At 36.4% G+C, this 27,869-nt stretch overlaps 3 protein-coding genes across 5 annotated transcripts in view; 1 reads left to right on the top strand and 2 right to left on the bottom strand.

Moving 5' to 3' along the window:
• adcy5 (adenylate cyclase 5) overlaps positions 1 to 3,270 on the bottom strand; it is a 99,073-nt gene extending 95,803 nt beyond the window's left edge. For all 3 annotated transcript variants that reach the window (XR_013822217.1, XM_079880528.1, XM_079880529.1), the window contains exon 1: positions 347 to 3,270. Coding sequence is in view for 2 of the 3 variants with exons in the window: in XM_079880528.1 (XP_079736654.1) it covers positions 347 to 1,267 (921 nt within the window). In the remaining variant the exon portion in view is untranslated. The remainder of the gene's footprint in view (positions 1 to 346) is intronic.
• Positions 3,271 to 6,314: 3,044 nt separating this feature from the next.
• Positions 6,315 to 13,811, bottom strand: hacd2 (3-hydroxyacyl-CoA dehydratase 2). The gene is made up of 7 exons (XM_079880754.1): positions 13,610 to 13,811; positions 11,890 to 12,007; positions 9,790 to 9,808; positions 9,198 to 9,286; positions 8,223 to 8,344; positions 7,971 to 8,149; positions 6,315 to 7,778 (listed from the first exon to the last, which is right to left on the bottom strand). The coding sequence occupies exons 1-7, from the start codon at positions 13,732 to 13,734 to the stop codon at positions 7,696 to 7,698; spliced, it is 735 nt and encodes a 244-aa protein (XP_079736880.1). The 5' UTR covers positions 13,735 to 13,811; the 3' UTR covers positions 6,315 to 7,695.
• Positions 13,812 to 14,003: 192 nt separating this feature from the next.
• stam2 (signal transducing adaptor molecule (SH3 domain and ITAM motif) 2) lies at positions 14,004 to 25,886 on the top strand. Its single transcript, XM_079880753.1, has 14 exons — positions 14,004 to 14,411; positions 16,046 to 16,130; positions 16,580 to 16,655; positions 17,059 to 17,154; positions 17,271 to 17,417; positions 20,989 to 21,058; positions 21,238 to 21,430; positions 21,615 to 21,709; positions 21,790 to 21,872; positions 22,011 to 22,098; positions 22,673 to 22,727; positions 22,817 to 22,973; positions 23,102 to 23,244; positions 24,482 to 25,886. The coding sequence occupies exons 1-14, from the start codon at positions 14,372 to 14,374 to the stop codon at positions 24,663 to 24,665; spliced, it is 1,512 nt and encodes a 503-aa protein (XP_079736879.1). The 5' UTR covers positions 14,004 to 14,371; the 3' UTR covers positions 24,666 to 25,886.
• The last annotated feature ends 1,983 nt before the right edge of the window (positions 25,887 to 27,869 follow it).

Here is a 27,869-nt window from a genome sequence, read left to right as displayed (position 1 = left end):
TGTCAGTCCCTGCGGTGATTCTAGCAATGCTTGATGCTTTGAGTTCTTTTGGAATCTTCATTGACGACCTGAATAAATTCTCATTATTAACTTCTTGTTTACACAACTGTTGCATGAAAAGAGTAGCCTAGGCTATCACACGGAATTGTGTACATAACTAAATAGACTAATCAGCCTTGTAGGCTACCTATACGGTCAAATGACAACCACTGACAGAGCTTGAAGTGACTGACTGAGCATGTATACGGATGCAAGTAAATGAATAAATAAATACAATTAATCAATCATATAAGGGGTTACTTCAAATCCAAGCAAAGTAATGAAAGCATATATACACTGCACTCACCTGTTTCCACAAAAAGACGTCCCTTTCGTTTAACTTCCATGAGACCAGCACATGTATTGCAGACAGTATAATTCCAGTGATGACCGCTGCTCTCATCCGCACCGGCAGAAGTGTGTAAATGACATAGATGAAAAACACGGTCCACCAGATGCCTTCAGACGCGCTCGGCGGCTTCACCAGCACCACACCGACCACATGTACAGCCAGCACCACCAGAATGAGCACATAGCAAACTATCCACATGTGATCCTGATGGAAGCCGTTCCTGTTGCACACGACAATCAGCGTGAGGATGAGTACGATCGTCGTGGAGAAAACCACCACGTAAGTGACATCATACACTCCAGCGCAGTGGAACCCCAGCATCACTGCGCACACCAGCACAAGAACGGCCATGAGCATCGTCAAACTGCTCTGGTTGAGTCGGAAGAAGTAGCGCTGGTAAAGCCTCTCCAACTTCTCCGACTGGAACTTCTTGGATTTGAAAATCTGCATCACGCCGTTGCAGCACGCGCTCATGGAAAAGTTAACTTCAGGCATGAGCTCCTCCTCTGGCTTGGACTTGGTTCTCCTGTCCTCCAAACCCAACTCCACGGACTTGGGTCTCACTTCTCCATCTCGGTACCTCGGGGACGATCGGTTATTGTTGCGACTCTCCTCTCCGTGCTCTTGCCAAGCAGACTTGGATCTGAAACTAACCCGGCTGACGGTGGTCGTGGCTCGGCCCGGTTGTAGCTCGAAGTCATCGTCCTCTCTCCACCGACTGTTGGACCGTATGAGCTTTTTGCAGGAGGATCTGGCCGAGTATGGACATCCGTTCGCCACGGACTCAGACTCGCCCCAAGCGGATCTGTGCTCCGTCCCTCCCCTCAATACAGGAGCGCCAGCGCCGGGTGGGCTCACGCTGTTAGATCTGGACATGATCTCGACTACACCATGCAATTTAAGACTTCAGTGTGCGAACCATTGGGGTTTGACCTCCTAATTAGGGTTTTAGGTCAAAGAAAAGGTCGGGGGGTCTTACAAGTTTGTTTCAGCAGCGTTTTCAAATAACGTTTCAGTAGCCACGAAAGTTAGTCAGAGTCTGCGCTCGCGAACAGACATCAAATCACCTTTGCTTGAGGAGGTGACCATAGCAACAGCTGCTTAGTAGCAGTTTGCATAATATCCATCGATGCATAACCACTACTATAACTTATCAAGTTATTATACAGATCAATTTTTTTTTTTGGACCACTAAAAGTCAACGAATTATTCGTACACAAATATAAATGTCAAACTTGTCAATCTTGATCCCAAATAAATCGTTTTTACACTAAAGAGGGGGTGTTTCATTCATTATATGAGGGAACATATTATATTAAATTTATTTAGCCGATTCAAGACACAACGTTGCAGTCAGCTGGTGATTCAAAACAAGAAAAGAAAATCCACACGTGGATCTCATTAAAAAGGAGATAGTAAAAGTGGCCCTGAAGAGTTTTTCATTGCAGCATTTCGCACACTGCTTTTATAAAGTAGGACCAATGTGAAGGGAGAAAAATTATTGAAGTAAAAACTCTCTGGAAAAGAGAAACGCATTTTGCTAATCAATTCACTCTTATTTTTTATCCACTCATAATACATGGGACTTCAAATAATTAAATATACAAAGTAGTCATTTGGGACACATCCTCAGTTGGCTAGAGCACATTAGGGGACGTAAACGGCAGAGGGAGTAATCGTACGCCACTTTTCAATTCATAGATTTCAAAACACAAACCACCTCTGGGTACAAATTACGAGGCTCAAACCCCCCAGCGATAAAAAAAAAACAAATAATTTGTGAACGTAATGAAAGCACAGAAGTATGTATACAGTATATGTAGGCTTATATATAGGGTTCAAAGTTTCAGCACTAAATAAAAGTTAGATAAGTTAGTCAGAGAGCGTTTTTTCACCTGTCTACAAATAAACAGAAGCCGCGTTCGCTAGATGAGGTAACCATAACAACAGTAAGCTGCTCGCGAGCCTTCAGTTTCGCACGATATAGGTCCATAAAACATGATTATGCATCACTTTAATACACATTTATATATCACATATTTTTCTCAACTTAAGTGTTTAGTTTAGAAATTCCTTCAGATAACTGACATTTAGATTAACGTTACTGTGCTAGTGGCGCCAAATGAGTTTGCGTTAGCACGAGATGTAACGTTACCTCGAAAGAATGTGCCCCCCAACTAAATTTAAATTTAATAACTTAGCAGATTTCTTTCTTTCTTTCTAAAAAAAAAAAAAAAAAAGTTCGTTTCAAATAGTCGAACCCCCTTGAAGTCACAGTATGATTCGCACACTTCTTAAAACTGCTTGTTTAGTCCAAATCAATGAGAACTGACCCTACGCCCATCACGCTAGATCTCCACGTTTTCATGACAGGGGCAAATAGTGTCCGCAAAAGTGTGGTTTGTTTGGCAAGAGACGACCGTGCAGAGTACGACTCCATGGTGCGTATGCATTGATGCATTGATCCACACAAGCTGTACACCTGTGATATGTGGTCGCAGCCCACTAGATGATTACATAATCACGATTGCTGTGAAAACCTGAGCTTTCCAACGCTCCTGCATGGTAAGTTGCGTCACCCCAAGATGACCTCACAAGTGTCCTTTAGCGAAGGAGTCTTCATCCGTGCTGTGCAGATAGGTATCTCCAAAGCTCTTGATGCAGTGGCAGCAACATCACCAGCGCTGGCGTATAGATGAGAGATGAATTGTCACGCGACAGGAGCGTCGAATCCGCCCTGCTCGAAAAGAGCTGCGTATTGACTGTGACGGACGAGCTGCACGTCCTTTCCCTGCAGATTCTCAAGACCGAAGCACACAGAATTGATTAAGCGTTATCAGCCGTTTTGGTGCTTCTTGTCTTTGTATTGCCATTCAACCAAGTATGATCTTTAGGCCCCGCCTTACGTGCGATCCTATTGGATAGTTGGCTGCACAAGTTGCCAATCAATTTTTTTATTGGTCAACCCATGTGTCAGTGCGATAGTGATTTGGATAAGTGGGCGGGTCTACCCACACAGCTGTATGGAAGAGAGAACGCTGTTTGCTTAACATAAACTAACAAGGTAGCAGGGCAGCCACAGGGGTTATATAAATACTTTCAATTTTGTAAATTGCTTTGGATATACAGTATATATATATAAGTTTGGACACCCCTATGTTAAATTCCCATAGAGACAGGCAGATTTTTATTTTTAAAGGCCAGTTACTTCATGGATCCAGGATACTATGCATCCTGATAAAGTTCCCTTGGCCTCTGGAATTAAAATAGCCCCACATCATCACATAGCCTTCACCATACCTAGAGATTGGCATGGAGTACTTTCCATAAGATCATCTCTCAATGCAAATCAAACCAGCTATTAGGCTAACTGAAATAAAACCATGCCAGTCTCTAGGTATGGTGAAGGCTATGTGATGATGTGGGGCTATTTTAATTCCAAAGGCCAAGGGAACTTTATCAGGATGCATAGTATCCTGGATCCATGAAGTAAAAATAAAAATCTGCCTGCCTCTATGGGAATTTAACATAGGGGTGTCCAAACTTATGCACCCTGTATTTTAAGGAAGAACATTTATTTATTTACGATACATTATTCATTCACAAAGAAAATTGGTGTCCTTAAAGGTTGGATTTTTCCTATTTTTTTTAATTAAGGCATGAAGTTCAATTTCCAAAAGATGATTTTTTATTCCTCTTTTTAGTCAACTTTAGCATGGGTGTCTAAACTTATGCATAGCACTGTATATATGTGTGCATATATATATATATATATATATATATATATATATATATATATATATATATATATATATATATATATATATATATATAATGCAACAAAGATTGCTAAAGTCAAAAGATGTAACTAATAGACCTACCACTCTCTGTGTAAAAATAAAATAATGATGGTGAAAAGATAAACAAAATAAAAAAAGATTAACAAAATAAAAAATTTGAGCCGGGGAAGTTACCGAAATTTGGTTGAGTTCAGACATGCTAAATATTAAAACCTTTTAGTGGATGTTTTATGTAAATGTGAATAATGTGGACAGGAATATTATTTTTTTAAAGGTTATACTTTAAATAAAGTCATTCTCTTATTCTTCAATGATTCAACTGACATGACAGTTTTTCCCAATTATAGTTGTGTCTGTTTTTTTATCTTCCCATGTCTATTGACAATTTTTCAATTTTAAATATGCAGGATCATATCAACTGGCAATAGGTGTGTTGTCACGATTATGTTATGTTTGTGTTTCCTTTAGTTACCTGTGTTTCCTTCTGTGTTTGTTCCTGTTCCCTCTGTTTCATTGATTATTATGCTTGCCTTCACATGCTATCGGAAATTTCCTATATACTTCCCACTTCTGAAGTCGTGATTACAAGCTCATCGCATTCATATTTTGACTTAGGGGACTGTCCTATTTTTTAACTAGGAAACTAGTATTTTCGATAATTCCGATAGTATGTGAAGGCAGCATTAGTTACTATGATTACTCATTGATTATTCATCATGTTCACCTGTTTCTATAGTGTCCTTTGTATTAGGCTACTCCTCCGTTTCAGTTTTTTATTCTCAGTTCACGTTTACATTTAAGTGTCACTTGTGATTCCTTGAGTTTTAAATTTGTAAATAAAGATTATATATTCTGGAATATCGCACTCGTCTTCATCATCGTGCTCAACTGCAACCACAGAACCTTTGTGACTTGTGAAGTGAATTGAGCTATTATGTGACAGTCTGAGAAGACAAAAGATCTTACTGTTTGCAATCAGCAGAGTCATGCCTTCTTGGTTTTGTTTTTTTCATAGGTCCCATGACTCCCACCCTTTAAACAGATGAGATGCTGAGATACAAACCCTAAGGAAATTTGCTTTTAAGCAATTTTTTCCTGTTTTAATTCTGAACACTCAATAGAATTCTTTTTCAGACTTTAAAAACTGAAATATAATTGTGTCGATTAAAAAATAAATAAAATCTGACAATAACTGTAATCGGACTGTAATAACCTTGACCTCAGATTTCAAACTGTGTATATGTATTAGATAAGCTGATTTTATATAATTATTTGGTAACACTTTACAAGGTCACATTAATTAACGTTATGCATTAACTGACAATGAGCAACACATTTCTTACAGTATTAATCTTTGTTAATGTACAACTGTTCATTGTGTCAGCTCCGGATCATTAAATAAAATTACAGATGCAACTTCTGATATATTCATTAATATATTACTAAATGTTGAAATGAACACAAACTAAGATTAATAAATGCTTAGAAGTATGTTCCATTGTTAACTCATGTTAAAGGAAGGACATAATTGTGTTCTTTCGGCTTTACAAACCTTTCTAAATAACAAAATAAGCACATCAGTGTCAAAAAATTAATGCAAGCTTAGGGCTAAAGTTCCAATGAAATTCAAAATGTGAAAAAAAAAAAAAATCTTACAAAATTTTTATCTTTTTAAACACCAGATATATTTATTAATTATTATTCTAAAAGTTAATTTCTAGTTATTATGAACTATTACTAAATTATTTTAATTATTCAGATGGGAGTGTTACTTTACTGAAATAAGATTAATGTATTTGACTGTATTTTTATAGCCCCAAGTACAAAATATTACAATAGCTTTTATATAAAATATATATATAATATAATATATAGCATACATGCTGCTCAAGAGTTTAAATATATCAGACCTTATGCTAGGGTTAGGAATAGATCTCTACTGCCATCATGTGAAGGAAGAATGAACATGGTAACCAAGAGTGAAGTATACTAAAATAAATGAAATCTAAATAAAGACACAATACTTCTAATTACACTACAGATTAAATACTAAAATATGAGGAAGAAAGTGCCTTTAATTGTATAGAGGCATATATCCTGCATATATATTTACACAAATTAGCTTTGCTTCCCATGTTATGGTTTATTGTAAATATATATCATCGTATTACTATTCATACAAAGTTTGCTGGTCCCATGCAGATCTTTAATATCAAAAGCTTAACAATGTTGGTGTTTTTATTTGAGTTAAGGGTCATGCTTCTATTAACCAAGGTACAGCCACACCACTTTTACATGCAGTGCTATTCAAAGTTGCACTCCAGCTTTTCACAAGCATCCATCCATCCCATGCTAATATTTTCATGAATCGGCTTGACAAGGAGAACAGGCTTACCACTTTGTGTGCAATAGTGTGGCTCACACTTCAATACGAGATATTCATTTGCATTGGGGGGGCTGAAGTTGGCTGTTCACAATTAGGCAAACGGGCAATCAAGCGTTAAGTTAGTCTTGACTCTCAGCTTTCTCTCCACATTATTAGATTTGACTCATTGGAGAAGCATGACTGGAGGCACTCAAATCCAATTGGCCTCCGTTAGCCAAGGCTTGTGTTCGTTTCTGCTCAGCATGCGCTCCCGTAGCCCTCTCCTCTCCCAGCCAAACACTTCCACATCACCAGCTGTAAAAGCTCCTAAAGTGTCAGCTGCAATCTCCTTCTATGACAGAAATGCACATCTAGTACATTAGTAGTATTGACTGTGAGGTCCGAACCCAGCAACTCAGCCGATTTCTTTGGGCGATACACCTCTTTTCTGAGCAAACGGCCACAAACCAACAATATAGATCCAATACTGAATAAAACAACAGATTAACATTGATCCTTTAAGAAACACAGCACAAAACAAAGAAAGAAAATGCTAACAGTAATCATGATGGGAACATAAGCATTGTGGAATATTAGAATTCAAGTACAGTTTGAGTTATGACTCATACTCAAATATAAAGAAAAGGAATGAGTTGAATGAGAAACAAGGAGATATTTAAGTCGACTAGATTCAGTTGTCTGAAATACAGTGTACAGAACACACAACACAGGAGAATTATGGGACATTTCTTCTGGTTAAAACCACCAGATGCAGCTAACGGTATTTTTGCCCTTTTTTGAATTATATTTGCTACAATATTTGGTCAGTAATTCTACATTTAGAATTGAAAATAAAATAAAAATGTCACACAGTAGCTGATGTTTTAGTATGGTAACAACATTCCCCTCCCTCTAAACTGAGGGAAAGCCATTAGTGTAGTTACAGGATCCCTAAAATCACAATCTGCACAGTTCTTGAACAAAACAGCATTAACAAACATTCTGCATATCTGGCCTGTTTTTCGACAAGGCGGCCTTGTCTTCTTTTTTGAAATTCTGTAAATTGTGGCTTTTAAAGGTTATGCGCTTGTCTTCCGTTTTGCTATCAGTCTGCTGTGTGAGGCGCACTGCGGGCCGAGTTATTCCACTTTGCTGTACTCCTCCACGTGACCCAGAACTTTCTTCCTCTGGCGCATCATGTGGAAGTAGAGCTGAGGAAATACTAAGCAACACAGACAAAGACGATCATTAACAGGAACAGTGATGTTTATTCACTGGACAAGAATGAGCTTCAAGAGATTTTGCTACACAAGATCAACTGAGGAATCTGATTATTTACGGATGGAAGATATCAAAACAAAGCATTTTGAGAAAATATGATTTGTAATCTCTCAGTCTAAAAGTTAAAACGTACAGGGGATGTAGGAGATCATGATGAGGATGAGGAAGGTGTGGTAGTCGAAGGAGAAGTTGTACTTGTTAGGCAAGGTGATGGAGTAGAGCCCTGTTTTTTGCACGTATGGAAGCGCGGCGTAGATCGTCAAAAGTTCCCCCGACACTCCCATAGGGTACAGCACAATAAAAAATGTGTACCTGTGAAGATCATAATAAGTAAAACACTTTTCTAAAAATAAAAAAACAGAAGACTGACTCTGAGAAGCTTCACCTTGCCCATTTGATGAGGTAAGGCAGATGGTTGAGCAGGCTGAAGGTGTAGAAAGAGTAACGGATGATCTCCGTGACCGTCCAGGCCACCACAAAAAGGAGAACACTGTCTTCGCTTTGGACCTAAAACGAGAGCGAACTTTAAGTCACAAGGGGAAGAGACAAATCTTCTCAACAAGCTGCAAAATTTGATCAAGAACCATGCAGTTATGTTTGCTACCATTTCATCGCAATTCACTGAGGCTACTTGACACATCAGAAACGGAAACACTTCAAAACGCATTCAGGCCTGTCAAAGGCTCTAACATCGCCTCTACACACATACAGGCTTGAAAGGAGGTTATTTTAGCAACAGAAGCGTACACAGGCACACATGGACACTTTGCATATTAGTATTATTCTTTAGTTTTGGGTCAAGCAGTTTTCTCGTAGGAGTAACTTACACACCTATACACTTCAGCTCAGACGTCCTTCTCTGGGATAGACAATCAAAACCTGATTCTTAGTTACAAAGAACTTTAAAGGGGAATACAATAAATAACATTGCTTTCTTCACACTAAAATTATGTTTCTAAGCTTGGCTCTCGATGAGCTTTGAAATATTAAAACAGCTGTTGAAATCCATTAGATCCACTAGATGGCAGTAGACTAAAGCAAATAAGACAAACATGGAAATATTGCTCATTATGGCATTGGGAACATTAATGATAAAGAGTAATTTGAGATAGTTATGGCAGATGATTATTTGATACTGAATTTTCATAACCAGGTTTTTCTTATCCATGGGAATCCTAATTAGAGACTTTACATCATCCTAAATAATCATACTAAATATTTTCATTAATTAAAGCTGAAATAAAATTTAATCTAAATATTCAATTAATTTATATAATAAAAAGAATACATATACTTAAAATTAAAAATTCAGTACATAAATAATTCTAAAATGACTCATGCAAGTTAAACATAAACTTACTTCTCTAACGCTGTGTGTCACTGCCCAGGTAAGGAACACCCGTGACATCACTTGAAACCCAGTCAGGACCACCGAGGAGGGAACAATTCCTTCACAAAATTAAGAATGTCAAGTAAAGAGATTAATCATTTGTGTTTTTTGCAGGGTGGGTCTAATCAAAGTAATCATGCAGAGATGAGTTGAAATGGTTTCTATTCTTTCTTTATTTCAATGCATTTTACTGCACATTGAGAGAGACACAATACGACGGAAATGAATCATTATAACAATATAATTCAAGAGAGTAAGGACGGTTATGATATGACAGAGAGTACTGCAGGACTGGTTGTTTGCACTGGGAAAGGTCACATTAAGCATTAAGTCCCAGATAATGAGGTGTGGACTGTGAACTCTACGCTCCACGGGTGCAGTGAGACTCTTTATCACATTATCACTGTCAGACTGGCAGAGAAAGCTGCAACCTTGCCGGCGATGGCACTGCTGGGTTAAAAAAAGCTTCCCTGATATAGACAATCTGATCTATATACTGTGCTGAGTGCATATTTATAGGAGAAATTAATAAGAGACTGTTATTAGCAGCTGGTGCACTTACCCATGGCACAATGCAATATCTGTGAAGAGAGCAAAGAACAAATATTATAAGGTGCACTCAGCCTCTAGGAAATATAATTTTTAGCATAAAGAATAATCTAAAACAACTCTGCAGAGTTAAAGAATTGCATATATTTATGGTTGTAATCTAAATTATTCAACCCCTATTGCAAATCAGGTTTATTGGGAAAATGTAGAGATTTTCAGCTGTTTGCAATGAACAAATCAAACAAAAGTAATTGAAATAGCTTAACATAACAAATGTTTCAAGTGGTTTCCCCAAATTCCAAATCAGGTAACTGGTGGCCACTGTAGAATCTTCAAGAACTTCATCTGCAACCAAGCCTTGGTGAAATTTGAGGTATGCTTGGGATCTTGCTGTTGGAAGGTCCAATGACACCCAAGCTTCAGCTTCCTCGCTGACGCCATGATGCTTTCTCCTAGGATTTTCAGATACTTTAATGAATCCATCTTGCCTTCCACACGCTGCAGGTTTCCAGTGCCAGAGGATGCAAAGCAGCCGCAGAGCATCACAGAGTCACCACCATGCTGAACTGCAGACAGAATGTTCTTTTCAGCATATGCTTCATTCCTCTTCCTCCAGACATACCGCTGATCCATAGGGCCAAAAATGTTTCATTTCTCCACTGAACAGAATCCCAAAACTTCTGTGGCTTATTTAAATGATTTTGAGTAAACTGGGGCCAACTTTTCTTGTGCTTTTGGGTCAGAAGTGGTGTTTGTCTTGGATTTCTGGCATACGTTTAGTAAGCTGAAACCTCAGTTCCTGTTGCCACCAAGTCTTGCTGCAGGTCTTTTGCAGTCACTCAAGGGTTTTTCTGAACCGGCCTTCTCAGAAATCTGGTTGCAGCCGTCGATAGCTTCCTTTTACCGCCCCGTCCAGGTAGTGTAACCACTGCTTCTTTAACTTTGAACTTGCGAACTATGCTTCCAATGGTGTCTCTAGGAACATTTAGTGCCTTTGCTATCTTTTTGTATCCTGTTCCTTGTTTGTGAAGGACAATGATATCTTCTCTTAACTTTTTGGACCATTCTTTTGACTTCTTTTGACATATTTCTAACAAGCTGTCAAACGTGACACTCAACAAACCTAGCCAGATCTTTCATGTGTTCTAGCTCAAGCACACCTGGTGCAATTAATGAAGCCCTTGATTAGTTGCATCATGTGTGCTTGAGACAACACCTGTTTTCGTCCTTCGGATGAGACGTTAAACCGAGGTCCTGACTCTCTGTGGTCATTAAAAATCCTAGGATGTCCTTCGAAAAAGAGTAGGGAATTAACCCCAGCATCCTGGCCAAATTTGCCCCGTGGTCTCTGTCCATCATGGCCTCCTAATCATCCCCATATACTGATTGGCTTCATCACTCTGTCTCCTCTCCACCAGTAAGCTGGTGTGTGGTGTAAACATTGTTAATCATCCAGGTGGATGCTGCACATTGGTGGTGGTTGAGGATATTCCCCCTTCTATGTAAAGCGCTTCGAGTACCTAGAAAAGCGCTATATAAATGTAACAAATTATTATTATTTAGCAGATTTGTGCTGTTGTAAGGGATTGTATATAGGGGGCTGAATAATTTTGAGTATGCAGAAGTCATTAAAAGTTGCCTTTTCAGTTGAATTTGGAGAAACGACTTGAAACTTTTTTTGAAAGTATTTTTTGCTGTTCAAAAGTTAGGGGTCTATAAGGTTTATTTTTGTTTTTGAAACACATATTATGCTCTCCAAGGCATTTATTTAAAACAGCAATATTGTGAGAGATTATTACCATTTAAAATTGCTGACTTCTATATTAATATATTTTATAATGTAATTTATTTCTATGATGGCAAAGCAAAATTTTCAGAAGCCATTACTCCAGTCTTCAGTGTCACATGATGTAAAAGTCTTTACCGTCACTCTTAGGCTATATTCAATGCGTCCGAAAAGCTTTTATAGAAAGCGACTTACAATAATTAAATAAATAATCTATGTATTATTTATCTATACATTTTGATACACATTACACTTGCAAATAAATAAATAGAGCTAAATTCATAATTATGAATGAATGTAAATTAATATAGCTCCCATACAACTCACCTCAAGGAGTGCACCAGTCTGAAAGAATTTTAGGGGCTTCTCTATAGAGTAATAAAGACCATGGTAACTTCCTCTGGCCAGGTATGCTCGAACAAGACCGACTGCAATCACCAGCCAACTAGATAGGAAATGATTCATAGAGTAACTTTGTTGTGCCACTTGCCCTTGCTTTGAGAAAAGAGGGCATTTCTGCAATGCACACAAACGTGGGACTGCATGCAAATCTCTTACAACACAGCACTTAACAGCCAGTTAGTGGCATGTAACAGTCTCATTCAAATACATCTAGCACATTTATAGCTATTCACATGCATTGATGTAGAATGCATTCATCAAAATAGCTTTTTAATACACTCCAGTTTCTCAAAAGATTTTTTTCCCTATACTATATCTGTCACAATAAAAAATGTGCAGCTGAAGTGATGATGAAGACAGTATCAATATGTCTATATAATAAATGAAACAGCAAAACAAACAGGACTGGATTGTAATTGGTTTTCAGATTGAAAATAATAAATGCACACAGTAAAGGACAATGTTTATATAGTTAATGTCCATTTGAGATATCATGAAATGGTCTCTAACTGATAAGATTCGACTGAATTGCATCATCAAACTATTCCTGATTGAATTCTGGACTCCAACAGACATGACGAAAATGTAGCAAACCCTGTTTGGTTACTGCTGATGTAACCTCTTTGGGAAGTTCGATTGATTTGAGCGAATCGGTTCTTTCGAACACTTCATGGTTCCTGCTATTCAGTCGAGTGATTTAACGATTCGATTCAAACGAATCGATAAAAAGAACTATTATAGAAAACGGTACGTCATTTCCAGGCCTGGAAAAGGGATATAAAATCTTAAAAATCATGGAAACTTCTCTGGTGATTTTTTTTTAATAAACATGCTCAGCTGAAAAGTATTTAATTGTTCTGTGTGTATGAGTGCAATCCTATTTTTTTTTTACAGTCTATGGTGCAATCACTAAAGATAAAAACTCAATTCATTGGTCAAAACACCAAGTGTGATTTAGCATGAAAACACGGTTCTTCGATTTATTTTAGGCATTATTCAAGTGTTTAAGTACTTGCTTCGACGTTTCCCGTATACATTTTACATTTTCGAATAGATTACTCAATATAAATGTGATAAACAGTTATTATTATGTTCATATATTATTATATTATCTTTATAAAATGTTTCAAATACTGTTGTTTATGTTTCCAAGATTTAATCCCATCTCAAAATCCAGACGAGTGATTTATAAACGAATTGGTTCTACTTCTAGCAAATCGATTCGTTCCCGAAACGGACACCATTGTGCAACAGTTTCGAGGTTACGAGGGTGGACTCATATTCAAACGGCTGCAACTGTATTGTCACATGTAAATTAACAAAGACAGTAAATTCCCTCGTACTTCCATACATGACCAACGACAGTAAGAACAATGCATTCATGCAACCAGCCATGAAGATTATGTGGCGCGTTAAATAAACGTTAATGGGCTTAACGTTGCCAAATATTGAATCATTTTTCATTTCATTTTTCAAAAATATTTCAATATCAAAACAAACGGTCTTAAACCATTCCATAAACTCAAAGGGGAGGTAACCCCGATTCAGTCAAGCACTGAGTCTGTCTGTAAGGTAACCATTCATTCTTTCTTACTGTCACACGCTTGAACAGAGAGCACGGAAGCGCTTTTGATTTTCACCATACCCTGCTGTCATAACCACGTTGTAAATGACCAGATAAGCGATGGCCAGCGTGCCGGGTCCCTTTTTCCTCTTGTTACTGGAATCACTGTGCGCTGTTTTGCTGGTCCCCATGGCAGGTGCCGACATGACTGAACTATCATTAGAAAAACTGGTTCATCCAAAAGGGTCCCGGTTACTAAAGGCGTGTGGCCTTGCTGACATGTATAGAAGGTGCTTATGAATGGAGCGCCGCCTGTCGAGGATAGAGTGTAAATGATGTTTTGTTTGTTACATAGAGTTTGGATTCGCCTTATTGACGGACATTTAACGTTACAGCAATAACAAAAAGTAATGATGACAATAATAAATATAATACTAATTGTAATATTTGAGTTAAATTTTGGATTACAGAGAGCGCACAAACATCTATTCCAGTCGCTAGATGGCAGTGCGGGCTCGAGTTCAGAACGCACTTGCCTTTAAAAGGACTCAATGGTGATGCCTGTCAGAAAAAAATAGATTTATAAAAACAAAATAAATAAATAATTTAATTAGGTAAATTAGGGTGATTAGGTGAATTCTGAATATAGTTTAAAATCAAGAATGATTTGACTGCTATGACACGTATGCGATTTCTGACAGGCATTGTCTTTGCTTACTAAGTTTACGGAAGAGCAACTGGTGGAAGTGAACGCAATTTAATGGATGAGAGAAGGAGAAATCGTCGATCTACGTAGATAATACGCTCGAATTTCTTCTTTAATAGATAGGAAAAGGTCGAAAAATGCCTTTATTTGGCCAAAATCCGTTCGATCAGGATGTGGGTGAGTTTGGCTGTTGTTTTTATCGAAGTGTTGTGATCTTGACAAGTCAACAGGGCCGATACAACAGCGCTCTGTTTACTGTCATATCCTCAAGATCTCTGTTTTCTGTTTTGTTTATTTCTTCTATTACTCTGATACATCTTATATATCAGGATTAAAGATTTTCAAACCTCATCCTTAAAATATTCTAAATTCCTGGAACTTGTCTGATGAACATTTCAGTTATTCAGTTTAATTATTATCTTTCAGTAAGATTTTTGAGCAGTCTTATATTTCTTATATATCCTTTGATATTTATATATGATTCTATAGGTTAATAATACAATACAATATAATAAAAGTAATTAACAAGACATAATGTAATATAAAAAAATAATATAACAGAAGATAGTCTGTTATCTTGCTTATATAATGTATTATTATTAGGCTATATAATAAAATCAAAATGCTCTGCTCTTTAAATTTTCTAGATTAAAAATTGTTTTAATTATTTTTTTTAACTCTATTTCCATTAAGCATGACTGGAAGTATAATGGAAGTTAATTTGTCAAAAGGTGTGAGAACCCAGTAGCATACATGTACATTGGTCTTATTTTGTCAGCTTTGTCCTTTGTGAGCTCAGTGTGTATGAACTTCTGACACCTCTATGGACGAGTTTAACTCGCTTGAGTATTGTTCATTTTATTTTAAGGTGTACTGTGCTAGATTTCGCAATGTGATTTTTCCGTTAAGAGTTAGTCATTAAAATGTGTCCTGTTTTGTTCTTGAAGGAGGGGACAAATAATCTAGGCTATACTAGTCGATTATGACAGAAATGGTTGTGCCTGTTGTGACAAGCTGAATATGTAAAATAACAGGCAAAACAGGCTGCTTTGTCTGTTTAATGGGACGATGAGGCAAAGTCCTCACATTTTTTTACATAGGCTATATCAAATGTAACTGTATGTCCCTGTTACACTTACTTTTCCTGGTTACATTTTTCTGCAGTTATTTTCAGCAGTCATCAAGCTTGTACACTCTGGTCACAGACACGAAAATGTACATTTAATTTCCCCAAGCTTTCAGCCCATTTCAAGCTTGATTTTGGCATGACATAAAGCTGTAATATCTAAGTGGCTGAATATTAGTCTTCCCATTAACACCATCATTGTCTTCATCCAGGCCGATTCGAGAATGCGCACGAAAGCAAGAGGCAGGGTTTATCGCATTTATCGATTTATCGAGTGACTTACACTTTTTAATGTCACATTTTGTAATATTTGCATTGTTTTACTTTTGTAGTATCGATTATTTTGTCATCCAGTTTTTTGAGGAAACACTGCCTCCCTTGCTTCCTCGGAGGAAACACCCTGTCCTACTTTCTAACTACTTGACAAACACTTGTACTTCCTATCATGTAAAACTATTAATATGCAAACTTGTATGTTAATTGTTTTTTTTTTTTTGTTTTTTTTTTACAAATTGTTCTATTTTGTATTGTGTTTGTGTGTTTTCTGTGTTTATTGCCTTTATGTAATTGAAAAGACGTTTAGACATGCAGAGGCAGACCCTTTTAGATTTTTAGCATTGAAATGACTCCGTAATGAGACACCTTTCATTGAGTGTCTCATTTGGATGCTCATTTGCATTTTCAGAGAAAGCAACTAGTGAAACTAGCACAGCAGAGGACTGGGGCCTCATTATGGACATCTGTGACCGGGTTGGGACAACTCCCAATGGGTGAGCTGAAATATCAGCATACGAACAAGTTTTGAATAACTATCCCCCAGTTTCACAGACAAGGCTTAAGACTAGTCCCAGACTAAAATGCATGTTTGAGCTGTTTTAACTCAAACTGTGTTTTAACTGTTTTTAAAGCAACTTGCACTGACATATCTTAAAATATGTCAGTGTCATTGTCTCGTCTCAAGATTCACACCGGTTATGTTTTTTCTAAGACATGTTTATAAAAGCTACTTAAATGTCCTTATTGAACTAAGGCCTAATCCTGGCTTAATCTAAGCCCTGTCTGTGAAACTGGGCCTATGTATTTTTTAATGTTTATTTTAAGTAACAGTTAGTAACATGAATGTTGCTTGAATGCATTATTGTTCTTCTTATATAGGTTTCTCCCTAATATAGATATTATCGTGCCCCTCTTTGTTGTTTTAACTCTTTTTCTTTTATAGTGCAAAGGACTGTCTCAGGTCAGTCATGAAGCGAGTGAACCACAAGGTCCCTCACGTCGCTATGCAAGCGTTAACGGTGAGCTCTTCATCTTCAGTTCCCATTGTAGTAAAACAGAGGTGCACCCACAAGGGTGTCTGCAGTCCAGAAGACAGTCATATGGGATGTCACAGTGTTGATGTTCTTGGGAATAATTCATCTTAATTATGATATCACATTTTATTTACAAATATTTATAGTAATGTTACAAGTGTGCAATAATAACAATAATAATAATTATTATTATTATTAATCTTTATTGTGATGTCAAATTTCATTTACACATATTTAAATTAAAAAAAGTTATAGAATTGTTAAATGTGTGCAATCACTGTTTGTATAGAACATTTCAACGAATCGATCAAACCTGTTCACAAAATGGCAAATCTGTATTTTAAGCAAATAATAGCTGTTCAAAAATTGCTGTAATTTCCCTGTTTAGTTGCTAGGTGCCTGCGTCTCAAACAGTGGAAAAATCTTTCACCTAGAAATCTGCTCGCGGGAGTTTGCCAGTGAAGTTCGTAGTGTGTTGAACAGGGTAAGGAACTGCAGCTTGCTGTATAAATATTAGTGTAATCCTATTCATTAAGGCAAATCCTGGTTTCAGTGTATAAATATTGATAATTGTCACTATCCTCATGCTCTTCTCCTCAGGTTCACCCAAAGGTTGCTGAGAAACTGAAGGCCCTGATGGTGGAGTGGGCCGAAGAATTCCAGAAAGACCCGCAACTGAGTCTCATCAGTGCCACCATCAAGTCCCTCAAAGAAGAAGGAGTCACCTTTCCCGCTGCAAACACCCAGGTAGGTTACGCCTTATTTCGATGGTCCACTTTAGACATTCTACTAACTATGAGTAACTTTGCAACTACATGTCAACTAACTCTCATTAAACTGTTAGTAGACTGTTAGGTTAGGTTTAGGTGTTTGGGTTAGTAGAATAAGTCATGTACTTGCAAAGTTACTTTGGAACTGTTTACACCTGGCCACTCCATGCGTTTTGTCAGATCGGATTGCTATCTGATTTATCAAACTGATTCCATTTACACCTGGTCACATAAATGTGTTTTGGCAAAACGGATATAAATCCGATCTTCAATTCCCGTGCTATATGCAGGTTTAATGGAGTGCACGTCACCGAAAGCAACAGATATGAGCTGCATTTTATTGATCATCAGCTAAAATTTCAAAATCAAAGACCGCAATACGAGAGAGCAGTAACAGCCCTGGTGAGATCATTTTTTTTCTTTACTTTTAATGAAGTAATAGTAAATAGTAATAGTAGTAGATGCTCGGCTGCTCATCTGTGGCGATGCGTGTTGCATTAGCGCCGTCATATCTGGCTATAACATGACATATAGCCTATAACACGCTCTCACACGTTTATTTTTTAGCATTTTTGGGAGGAGTAAAATGTACATATATGGTTTCAACAACCAGATGCATTTACACTTGTTCTGGAATGCGGCCCAGACCTCCTACTGAAGTGGTTTGAGCGATCGGATTTAAATCCGTCTGGAATGTGTTTCGGAGGGCATTTACACCTGGTCTTTTCCAGAAAACGCATGAAGTGGCCAGGTGTAAACAACCCCTTATGGTCACTAGAATGTCTGTTGGGGGAGCATCAAAATCATTTGTTAACAAATATTAAGTAGATAGTTTACTAATACTCTAATGACTGGGAGTTGACATTTAGTTGCAAAGTTACATATAGTTAGTATGATGTCTAAAGTGGAGCATCGAAATAAAGTGTTACCCCCAAGTATTCCCACTATCAACTAATAACATGATCCTGTTGGATCTCACTGTGATGTCAGCTGTTCATAAACACAGATGCTGATGAACAGACAGCAGCCGCTGGTATTTGGCCTAGATAAATGACCCTGAAATAGCGACTTTTTGCATCCCAGATCTGCATAGTTCATTAGTTATTCAGTTTGTTTTTCTGTACTGGTAAGGTCACAGAAATCTGTGACAGATGTATCTGTGTCGTCTTGTTTTCATGCCATGGCTTGTATGCAATGTAGGTCATTACAATGTTGTTTTGAAGTTTCTGTGGCTGTTACTATCAGATATTTGCTTCTTAAAATGTAAGAAAATATGGTTACACTTTATTTTGAGGTTTCCGTGTTACAGTGTAATTATACATTTAAGCACTTAGTAATAATAATTAACTACATGTACTTTTAATAGTTATTACTTACAGTAACTACATGTAACGTGGAACAAGGTGTGTTAGCGAAAATATTTTCACATATGTATGTTTGTTGTCATTGGTTTTAATTATTATATTATATTATATTATATTATATAATTACTGTATATCATACATAAAGTACCGATACACTAACCTTCAAAAAGCTGGGATCATTAATCGGGATTTTTTTTTTGTTCTTTTTTTTTTAAGGAAAGAAACTAATATTTTCGTTCAGCAAGAACACATTAAATTGATCAAAAGTGACAGTTAAGAAATGTATAATGTTACAAAAGATTTCTATTTCAAGTAAATGCTGTTCTTTCAAACTTTTATTCATCAAACAATCCTGAAAAAAGATATTACAGTAATGACTGCTGAAAATTCCACTTTGCCACAAAAGAAAAAGATTGAACTAGAAAACAGTTATTTTAAATTGTAATAATATTTCACTAATATACATTTGCCAACCTAAAGAACTACTTGCAGTGTATGGCCAAAACCTGAAATAGCATGGTTGATTATTATTTTATTTTTTTAACTCTCTTTTGTTTTGGTCAATCTTTGAAAAAGAGTTTTTAAAGACATTAAAAGTATAATAACATAATAACATAATTCACATAATAACATATATTGCCCATAGTCAAGATTCACCTCTGTATAAGAATTGCATTATAAATTAAACATGGCTGCTTCTGAAAATGCATACACTATAAAGTACTTATTTTTAATAATTATTTACTTTGCAAGCACTAAAAAAGTATGTTGTATATAGTATGAATGTGTGTAGTATGAATGTGATCTGGACAGACTACATTTTCCATGTTGTCATTATCATGTGACCTGCAGTGTTATTCATGGGACAGTAAAGTGTCCACCATATATGCACTTCTGAATCTCGCCCAGAAGTAATAGGTTATCCAAGTTCTTTTTGCCTACTCTTCTATGAGTACTGTTAATAACGGGCATACTTTTTTGGGTCACGTGCTGTTTTTCGCCTACTATTGAGTAAGGAAATATGTGATTTCAAAAGCAGCCATGTGACTAAACATGACCATTGTTTCTCACATGACATATCTGTTAACACTTAAGCTATTTGTATAAATCAGCCAAGTGCGTCTGGAATGCTAGAGCATGTGTGTAAACTAGAGACAAGAAAACCAAGCGGTTAGAATGGAATTTCCTGCCTCATATTTCCCTCACTGACCTCATTGCACCATGAGATGTCAATTCTTTGTTCTCTTTCTCCTCCATTTATTGTGTTAGACTACAGGATTAGGGCATGTGAACATTTCTGTATTTGTTAATAAGTGCCAACTATGTAAAATAGGTCACAAGAATTTACTGCTGTCACTCAAAGGTCATCATATACATGTTATCTCAAAAACCTACTTAGAAATGGTTTGTGGTGGAGTCATTGGTTAACCTTATCTGATCAGTGTCAGTGTTTTTGCTTCTATTTTTTTTCTTTTCTTTGGTATTTACTTTAGTACATCTATAGATGGCGTTATAGTTCTGTGTTCATTCATATACTGTATACAGCTGTTGTGCAATATACACAATATCATTAAATGTATATTATATTTTATACACTATTATTCAAAGGTTTGGGTTTAGCAAGTTTAAGAAATGAAAACTTTTATTTAGCAATGATGCATTAAATTGATCAAATGTGACAGTAAAGACATTTATAATTTTATGAAAGATTTCGATTTCAAATAAATGCTGTTCTTTTTAACATTCTATTCATCAAAGAATCCTAAAAAAATGTATGTCAAATGATTTATTAAGCAGCCCAACTGTTTACAACTGATAATAAGAAATGTTTCTTGAGCAGCAAATCAGCATATTAGAATGATTTCTGAAGGATCATGTGACAATGAAGACTGGAGTAATGATGCTGAAAATTCTGCTTTGCATCACAGGAATAAATTTACATTTTAAAATATATTAAAATAGAAATCAATTTAAATGCTAATATTTCACAGTCTTGGTGTTTTCACTGTATTTAATAAATTATAATAAATGCAACATTGGAGAGCATAAGAGACTTCTTTCAGAAACATTCAAATAATCTTACTGAATGGTAGTGTAGTATATGCATATAATATATACTTTATTTTAGAAGTAACTTTTTTGCAAATCAGTGCTGATCTGTTATCATGTGATCTGTAATTGCAGAGCTCTAGCACAAAACCTATTAGCACTCCTGCCACCAGCAGAGCCCCTAATGATGATGACCTGGCCAAAGGTGAGGACGATTGTTCATAATTTCATGTTTTTTTTTATAGTAGGGTTTATTAAGTCTGATCTGACAACTGATTTTGGGGCCCTGCCAAAGCATCATAAATTATTTGGCATTGTAACTGTGGATTCAAACCATAGCCTTCTTTACCCAGATAATGAGTGTTTGTATTTTGCTCCGTGCAGCCATTGAGCTGTCCTTACAGGAACAGAAACAGCAGGCAGAGACACGACCCCTCACCATGATAGCTGATCCACCCTACAACACAAATGGAGGGAAAGAGTCACGTAAAGTGCGCGCACTCTATGATTTTGAAGCGGCTGAGGACAATGAACTCACTTTTAAGACTGGAGAGCTTGTGCTCATTCTAGATGACAGGTAAACTGATTGTTCAAGGGCATTATTTTTATCAGTGTTGAATAAATATTAAGTTATGTTATAAAATTAAATAAAAAAATGAATTAAAAAAAAAAAATTCTCAGTCTTTAGTCTTTACATTTTCCATATCCCATATTTTGTTGGTTGTCCATTATTAAATTATAATGTTGCTATTATCCAACAGTGATCCAAACTGGTGGAAAGGAGAGAATCATCGAGGAGTAGGCTTATTCCCCTCTAACTTTGTCACCACTAACCTGAATGCTGAACCAGACCCTGGTAATACACTTTATAACCTGGATGATTTGTTTTTCTACTCAAATTGCATACACAGATCTCCTGAATTCTCTTTCCTGTAGTGATGTATGTAGAGAAGACAGTTGTCCCCGAAGAGCCCATCATTGAAGTCAAAGCTGAACCTGAGCCTGTGTATATAGATGAGGTGAGTGCTGGATGATCTTTGGGTGACTCGGCCACACCTCACCATTAATCTAGAAAAGGGTCCAGAAGTAACTGATATGAAAAAAAGGCTCTAGAGGAAGTTCTTTTGGTGTCTTATATTGATTGTTGTTTTCTACAGGAGAAGATGGACAAAACTCTCTACCTTCTCCAGAACACAGACCCTGCAGATGCCTCACCTGACACCCTAGAGCTGATCACATTAGAAGGTACCAGGATGTCTTCTCTGCTGAAATCAATTGCATTTTAGGTGTAGGGGTGGGCGGTACAAACAAAATATGGCCAACTCTTTTCACAGACTGTGATGACTGGTTTCCACAGTTATTAAAGTCAGCATGTAACTAAAGTTGAGATAGTCTTTTCTTCCCTAGTGTGAATGTATATTCTAGTGAAATGGCTTCTTGAACAAGAAATAATGTCAGACAGGACTTGATTTTTTTGTCCATCGGGAATTGATTGGATTGATGTGGTTTGCTTTGCTGTGATCTCATGTAAGTGACAGGACAATTGTCAGCAGAGTGACAATTCTGATTCCTTTTTATGATGAATTTCTAAATTGTACTACAATGAGGGACCAGCGCAATTAGGTGTTGATTTGTATTAAACATTCGAGATAAGAAAGTCAGGGGATTGTGATCTGTGTTAACTAACACTGGGGTACAATTACCTCCGACATGTGTTTTGTCACTGTTGTCATATGTGACATTGTGCACAAGTTTTGACAGTTCCACTGGGTAAATGATGATTCCAGTGTGTTAATCTTTTGTTCTCTTCATCTTCTAGATGCTTGTGAAAAGATGAACCCAATGATTGATGAGAAACTAGAAGAGATTGACAGGTTTGTTGAAATCAAAACTTACCCCAAAACAAGCTGCCTGTTTTCCCAGTCTTGGCATATGAGAAAGAACATCTCTCTCATTCCTGCAGGAAGCACTCAGAGTTGTCCGAGCTGAATGTGAAGGTGCTGGAGGCTCTGGAGCTGTATAACCAGCTAATGAATGAGGCTCCACTTTACAATGCATACTCCAAAATGCAGACCATCCAAGGCACTTACCCAGGAGCCCCTACACCTCTCACTATGCAGGTTGGTCTTGCCATCTATTTGGAAAATTAGTGGCAATTCAGTCCATGGTATTTTCTAACATAAAAATTCAGATTTTTTTCTTCCAAAGCATTATTCTGATTTCTTTCTTTATTTCTTGTCTCTCTCAGGGTTATCAACCGTCTGGAGCCTACATGTCTTCTGGTGTTCCACAGGGCTATAGTCTTACGGACCAAGCTGGCCCTCTCTGCTCTCTTCCTCCTTCAGTCAATTCAGCGGCCCCCAGCCAACCAGCACAACCTCCTTACATCAGGTAATAAACTAAAGGTGTCCTGCTAGCCTCCCTCTAAATCTCAAACAACTTTTGCCTGCTCTACATGTTAATGAATATTTCTCAAAATGCAGCTTTCAAATCCTGTCCACGCCAACAGTGAATCAGGACATATCTATTAATGCTCGACCTATATATCACCAGGGCTGATATATATTGGTCGATATTTGTCATTTGTTTTAATTATCGCATCAGTTAAGTTTTTCTGCTTGGCTGATAACTGTCGGTAGCGAAACTTTTGTTTGGACAGGCCTGATAACTTCTCAGTCTTCGCTAGTTACTGTCTTTGTTTAACAGTTCTAATTCTAGAAAGGCAAATGCTTTTAATACTTTTTTCATATACTGTCGGCATTCAGCAAGTACACATTTTATATAATTTAAACAAGCCTTTAATAAACATTTAAGTCCACATACTTCTAGTGAATCCAGCTGTTAGATCTTCTGAAGCGCTCTAGTATTAATGGAAGTGTAGCCTGCGTGAAAACCCAAACGCATGTATTCCGTGCATGATGGTGCATCTGTGTAAAGGATTCTTTTGTCATGTATTTATTTTATTTATTTGAATTATTCTTTGATTTTTCAATATCACAAACACACACCCCCCCACACACACATACACACATATACTGTATACACACAGTATATATCTATATATCAGTAGTCAACATTTGAAGTGGATCAAAACCTTTTGAATTTTGAACAATACCCGTACTTGTCTAAGGACAACTTTGATTTTTTGATCCACTTCATATGTTGACTACTATATATATATATATATATATATATATATAAAAGTTAGAATGGTACATGTGCAGCAGAAAGTATCAGATCTGTACAAATGATTTATTAATGACATATTATTTTTGTAAATATTACATACAATAATATACATTTCTTTGGAGCAGTTGTGTTTTTTACTGTGTTTAACTTATGATATATGATATATATAGACATCGACAATCATAAATCCATATAGGTTGACCACTAATCTATATGTCTTTTCAGTTACTGAGAAATGCTTTAAAACACTCACATAACCATACCAGGCCAATATGCGATATTGCCCCACAGAGGTTTTATGTCCAAACACCACAGGAGAAGGGTCTAATACTTTACTTTTTCTTTTTTTTAATTAGATACTTTTTTTGAAAATGTATAATTCCGACAGCGGCGTTGGGAAAACTGCCTTAAGTAACTGCAAATTGTTTATGTCTTGCAGCGGCCACATGAATGCACAATACGTGAACCAAGCTCCTGGAGCCCCTTACCCGCCACAGATGGGCGTGGCTATGGACATGTCTGCCTATCAGAACGCTAATCCTGGTCTGCCTCCAACCTCCTATCCGATGTCAGCTCCAGCCCAGCAGCAACAAGCGGCCTTCTACCAGCAACCCCTTCTGTAAGACTGTACGCCAGGTCCGACTCCACAGCAATTAACATCCAATGCAAATTCCAAATGGTGAAATGAGGTCGAGAGCATTTTCCTCTCTCGTCTCTATTGATGTCAAGGGGTATGCAGAGATTGGCTTACATTTGTCTTCGCAGGACAGAGATGTAATCCACTCGAAAGGAAGCAAAGCATTTATTTTTCTCTCCCACTCATTAACCCGTGAAGCAGTTTAGGGCAGGTGTTCAGAATTTATGGAACGAGTCACACTAACCATAAACATAATTTTCATCATCTTGTGATAATCACCAGCATATTCGTCTTTTTTTCTGATTGTGAATTTAAGACTAAATGGTAAAATGCACATACATGATATTATTGTTCATTTGAAGAGACAATTCTTAAAGACTTATGATTAATTGTTGCCATTTTCCATTTATTTCTGGGTTTACCGACTTAACTTTAATTTCTTGCCTTTCTAAAGCAAATGTGGGATTTTTATCGATGGCATAGAGAGGAAAATTGTATGATCAAGATTATACATGGATCACCAAATCTGGAATGATTTTATGTGCCAATACTCAGAGCACTTGTATAAACTCCTACAATCAAAATGGCAGTTTTAGTTTCAACACGAGGTTAGTGATTCCAGAATAATGGGACCGATTTAGTTGGTGCAACCTAAATGCTAGAGACTTTCATGTAATATTCATAAATTCCTTCACAACCTGTGCTTTAGAACTGACAGTGGTCACAAATGCAATCCCTTTATGGTCAATCCATATGTTTCACTGTATAATGATATTTATAATATGCAAGAACCGCTTGTGTTTGCATTGTGGGTGTTTGCTGTTGTTTGACTTAATTTAAGCATGTAAAAGTGCAAACAGAATAATTTTCATCTGGTCTATGATTTCCTCTGCTGAAAATGATTGATTAATTGTTGTTTTTTGCTTCTTACATAAGTGAAGAAATGCTCAGCCATTTCTCCTTAACTGAAGTGAGAAAATGTATAATTCCCTTACCATATAGACCGCTTTCATTCGTGTTAAAATGGGATTAATGTAGTAAAATATAGATGAAAATTGTCTTTATTTTTTTTCATAATCTGCTCGGAAAAAGATATTGTATATTAGATGTCAAATAAATGGCTTTGTCTGTATTGCACCTTAACTTTATACACATTTATTTACCACCAGATGCCTTGTTCTTTCACAAGACCGAATAAACATAAAAACCAATTCAAAAGACTTTATTTCAGAAGCTGCTGTATATTTGTAAACCTGTATGTTTTAAGAGATTTAGAGGGAAATCTGTATTGTACTCATGGATTCAATGTTTTGTAACATCAAGATTTCTTTGTATCCTGCCTGCTCATTTTTCAAAATTCTTTTTGTAACACAGTGAACTGTTAAAAGTCTTCAGAAAATAAAAACTACCTGTTTCAAAGGTTGCTTTTCTGTGATGGATACTTTCCCAGCCTTCTCCAAATCTCGTTTTGGAGATGTTAATATCTAGTATACATCATTTGTGCATCAAATCTGGTTATTTTCTGAAAAATCTTCTTGCTAAGTTATGCACTGCTGATATCCTACTAATCATCAACCTCATGGGTGAATCCTTCCTCAAAGGGTCTGTTAAAAAGGCAACAACTGCTATAATACAGATCCCCTGCAATTTAGCATTTCCGCATCAGCTTTTTGTGGATGCAGCACACAAGAGTTAAAAAAATATGTCCTTCGGTAATACTTTTGGTTTTCATCTGACATGCTGATGAATCTATACATAGGAGGCCGCTTTACAGAGTGTGTTGCAACAGGCCACTGAGACCGTAATGTTGTATATTTAAAATGGGTCACACATTACATTAGCGTTCATTTTATGGTGTAAGTCATTTATGTATTTAGAAACCGAACAGCATGTAGGTCTCCTACTTAAGGACCTACTTCCTATTTAAATGACATTCACTGTAAAAAAAAAAAAAAAAAAAAGTTGCTGCAAGTAAAATCAACTTGGACGTTTATGTCATTTCAACTTAAATTACATTAAACTGATTTTAAAAAAAAAAGTGTTGAATCTTGTATAACTTGTAAAAAAAAAAAAGTTGAAAATTGCTTAACTTATTTTGATGAGCTAAAGCTATGTAAAAACATGATGTCATAATTTATTGATCATATATTTTTACAGTGTTGTTGGTAAGTGAGATTGTAATTTTTTTAATTCATTTAATTATTTTATTATTTTGCAGAATAAACTTCTTTTTTTGCCAAATGGTTTGACAACTACCAAACACTTTGTATACATTTTTAAAAAAAATAGTTTATATATATTATAATTTGAAAAGTAAAAATGCTAAATATTTTTGATTTGTTTTAATGTGTAAAATTGTGCTTAAAGGTTAAATTTGATTAATGGAAAGAAAGAAAAATTGCCCATTCACCAATAGGCTAGTAGTTACTGGTAGTTACTTCCCTTTTTTTTTTTTTTTTTTTTAGCTAGTGTGTTGTTGCCATAGTAGTTAATTAGCCTATGTTAAACATAAACATTGTAGTCATGTAATGTTCTGAAAAATAGCATAGTGGCCTAATATTTTTTGTTTAACACCAGACAATTTTATGTAAAAATTAAAATGGTTGAACATTGGTTGAATATCACTTGTCCACCAGAGAGAATGCTTTAGATTTGACTGCATGGGAAATACATAAAGCTTCACTATTTTTAAATCATGTAGGTTTTCTCTAGGAAGGTATTTAATTGATTTAGTAGCCTACATTTTACTTAGACTTGCGATTCTCGATTCGCAAATGAGTCTGTTATTTTCAAAGAATCGGTCAGCAAAATCGATTCACGATTCAGTCCGATACCGATACCGATTCATCGAACCTTTCAACTAGTACATTCGCGCACTGAGTAGTTTGGTGCTGTTTCCCGCTCAGAAAAAAAAAGGAACAGAAAGACCGGAGCACAGAAAACAAAATGAGCACCGATTAAGTGAGTATTTGCCCTAAAATATGCAAATCATATAATTTGTTAACGACAGGGGGAAACTGTCTGCTGCACGTGCTGTTTATGAATAACTCGGGCTTTTGTACTCCTTTTCAAGATAATTTGTTTTATAATACACATGTATTGGATCATAATGCAGCTGACTATTTAAAATATATATATTAATTTTAAATTTATAAAATAAATCATATTAATTAGCTCAAATTTAGTATGT

This window comes from Squalius cephalus, assembly GCF_949319135.1.
Source record: "Squalius cephalus genome assembly, chromosome: 9".
Classification (NCBI taxonomy): domain Eukaryota; kingdom Metazoa; phylum Chordata; class Actinopteri; order Cypriniformes; family Leuciscidae; genus Squalius; species Squalius cephalus.
Note: the sequence above shows the minus strand (reverse complement) of the source record. Positions and strands in the feature narration are given on the sequence as shown.

What these genes read in the sequence shown, in the direction of transcription:
- hacd2 (XM_079880754.1), bottom strand. Translation starts at nt 13,734, where the DNA reads ATGTCGGCACCTGCCATGGGGACCAGCAAAACAGCGCACAGTGATTCC. An exon ending in AACGTGGTTATGACAGCAGG is followed by an intron (nt 12,008 to 13,609) that starts GTATGGTGAAAA and finishes TTTCCTATCTAG; the next exon opens with TTGGCTGGTGATTGCAGTCG. An exon ending in CATGATCTCCTACATCCCCT is followed by an intron (nt 7,779 to 7,970) that starts GTACGTTTTAAC and finishes TGTGTTGCTTAG; the next exon opens with TATTTCCTCAGCTCTACTTC.
- stam2 (XM_079880753.1), top strand. Translation starts at nt 14,372, where the DNA reads ATGCCTTTATTTGGCCAAAATCCGTTCGATCAGGATGTGG. An exon ending in TCCGTTCGATCAGGATGTGG is followed by an intron (nt 14,412 to 16,045) that starts GTGAGTTTGGCT and finishes TTGCATTTTCAG; the next exon opens with AGAAAGCAACTAGTGAAACT. An exon ending in GCACAACCTCCTTACATCAG is followed by an intron (nt 23,245 to 24,481) that starts GTAATAAACTAA and finishes TATGTCTTGCAG; the next exon opens with CGGCCACATGAATGCACAAT.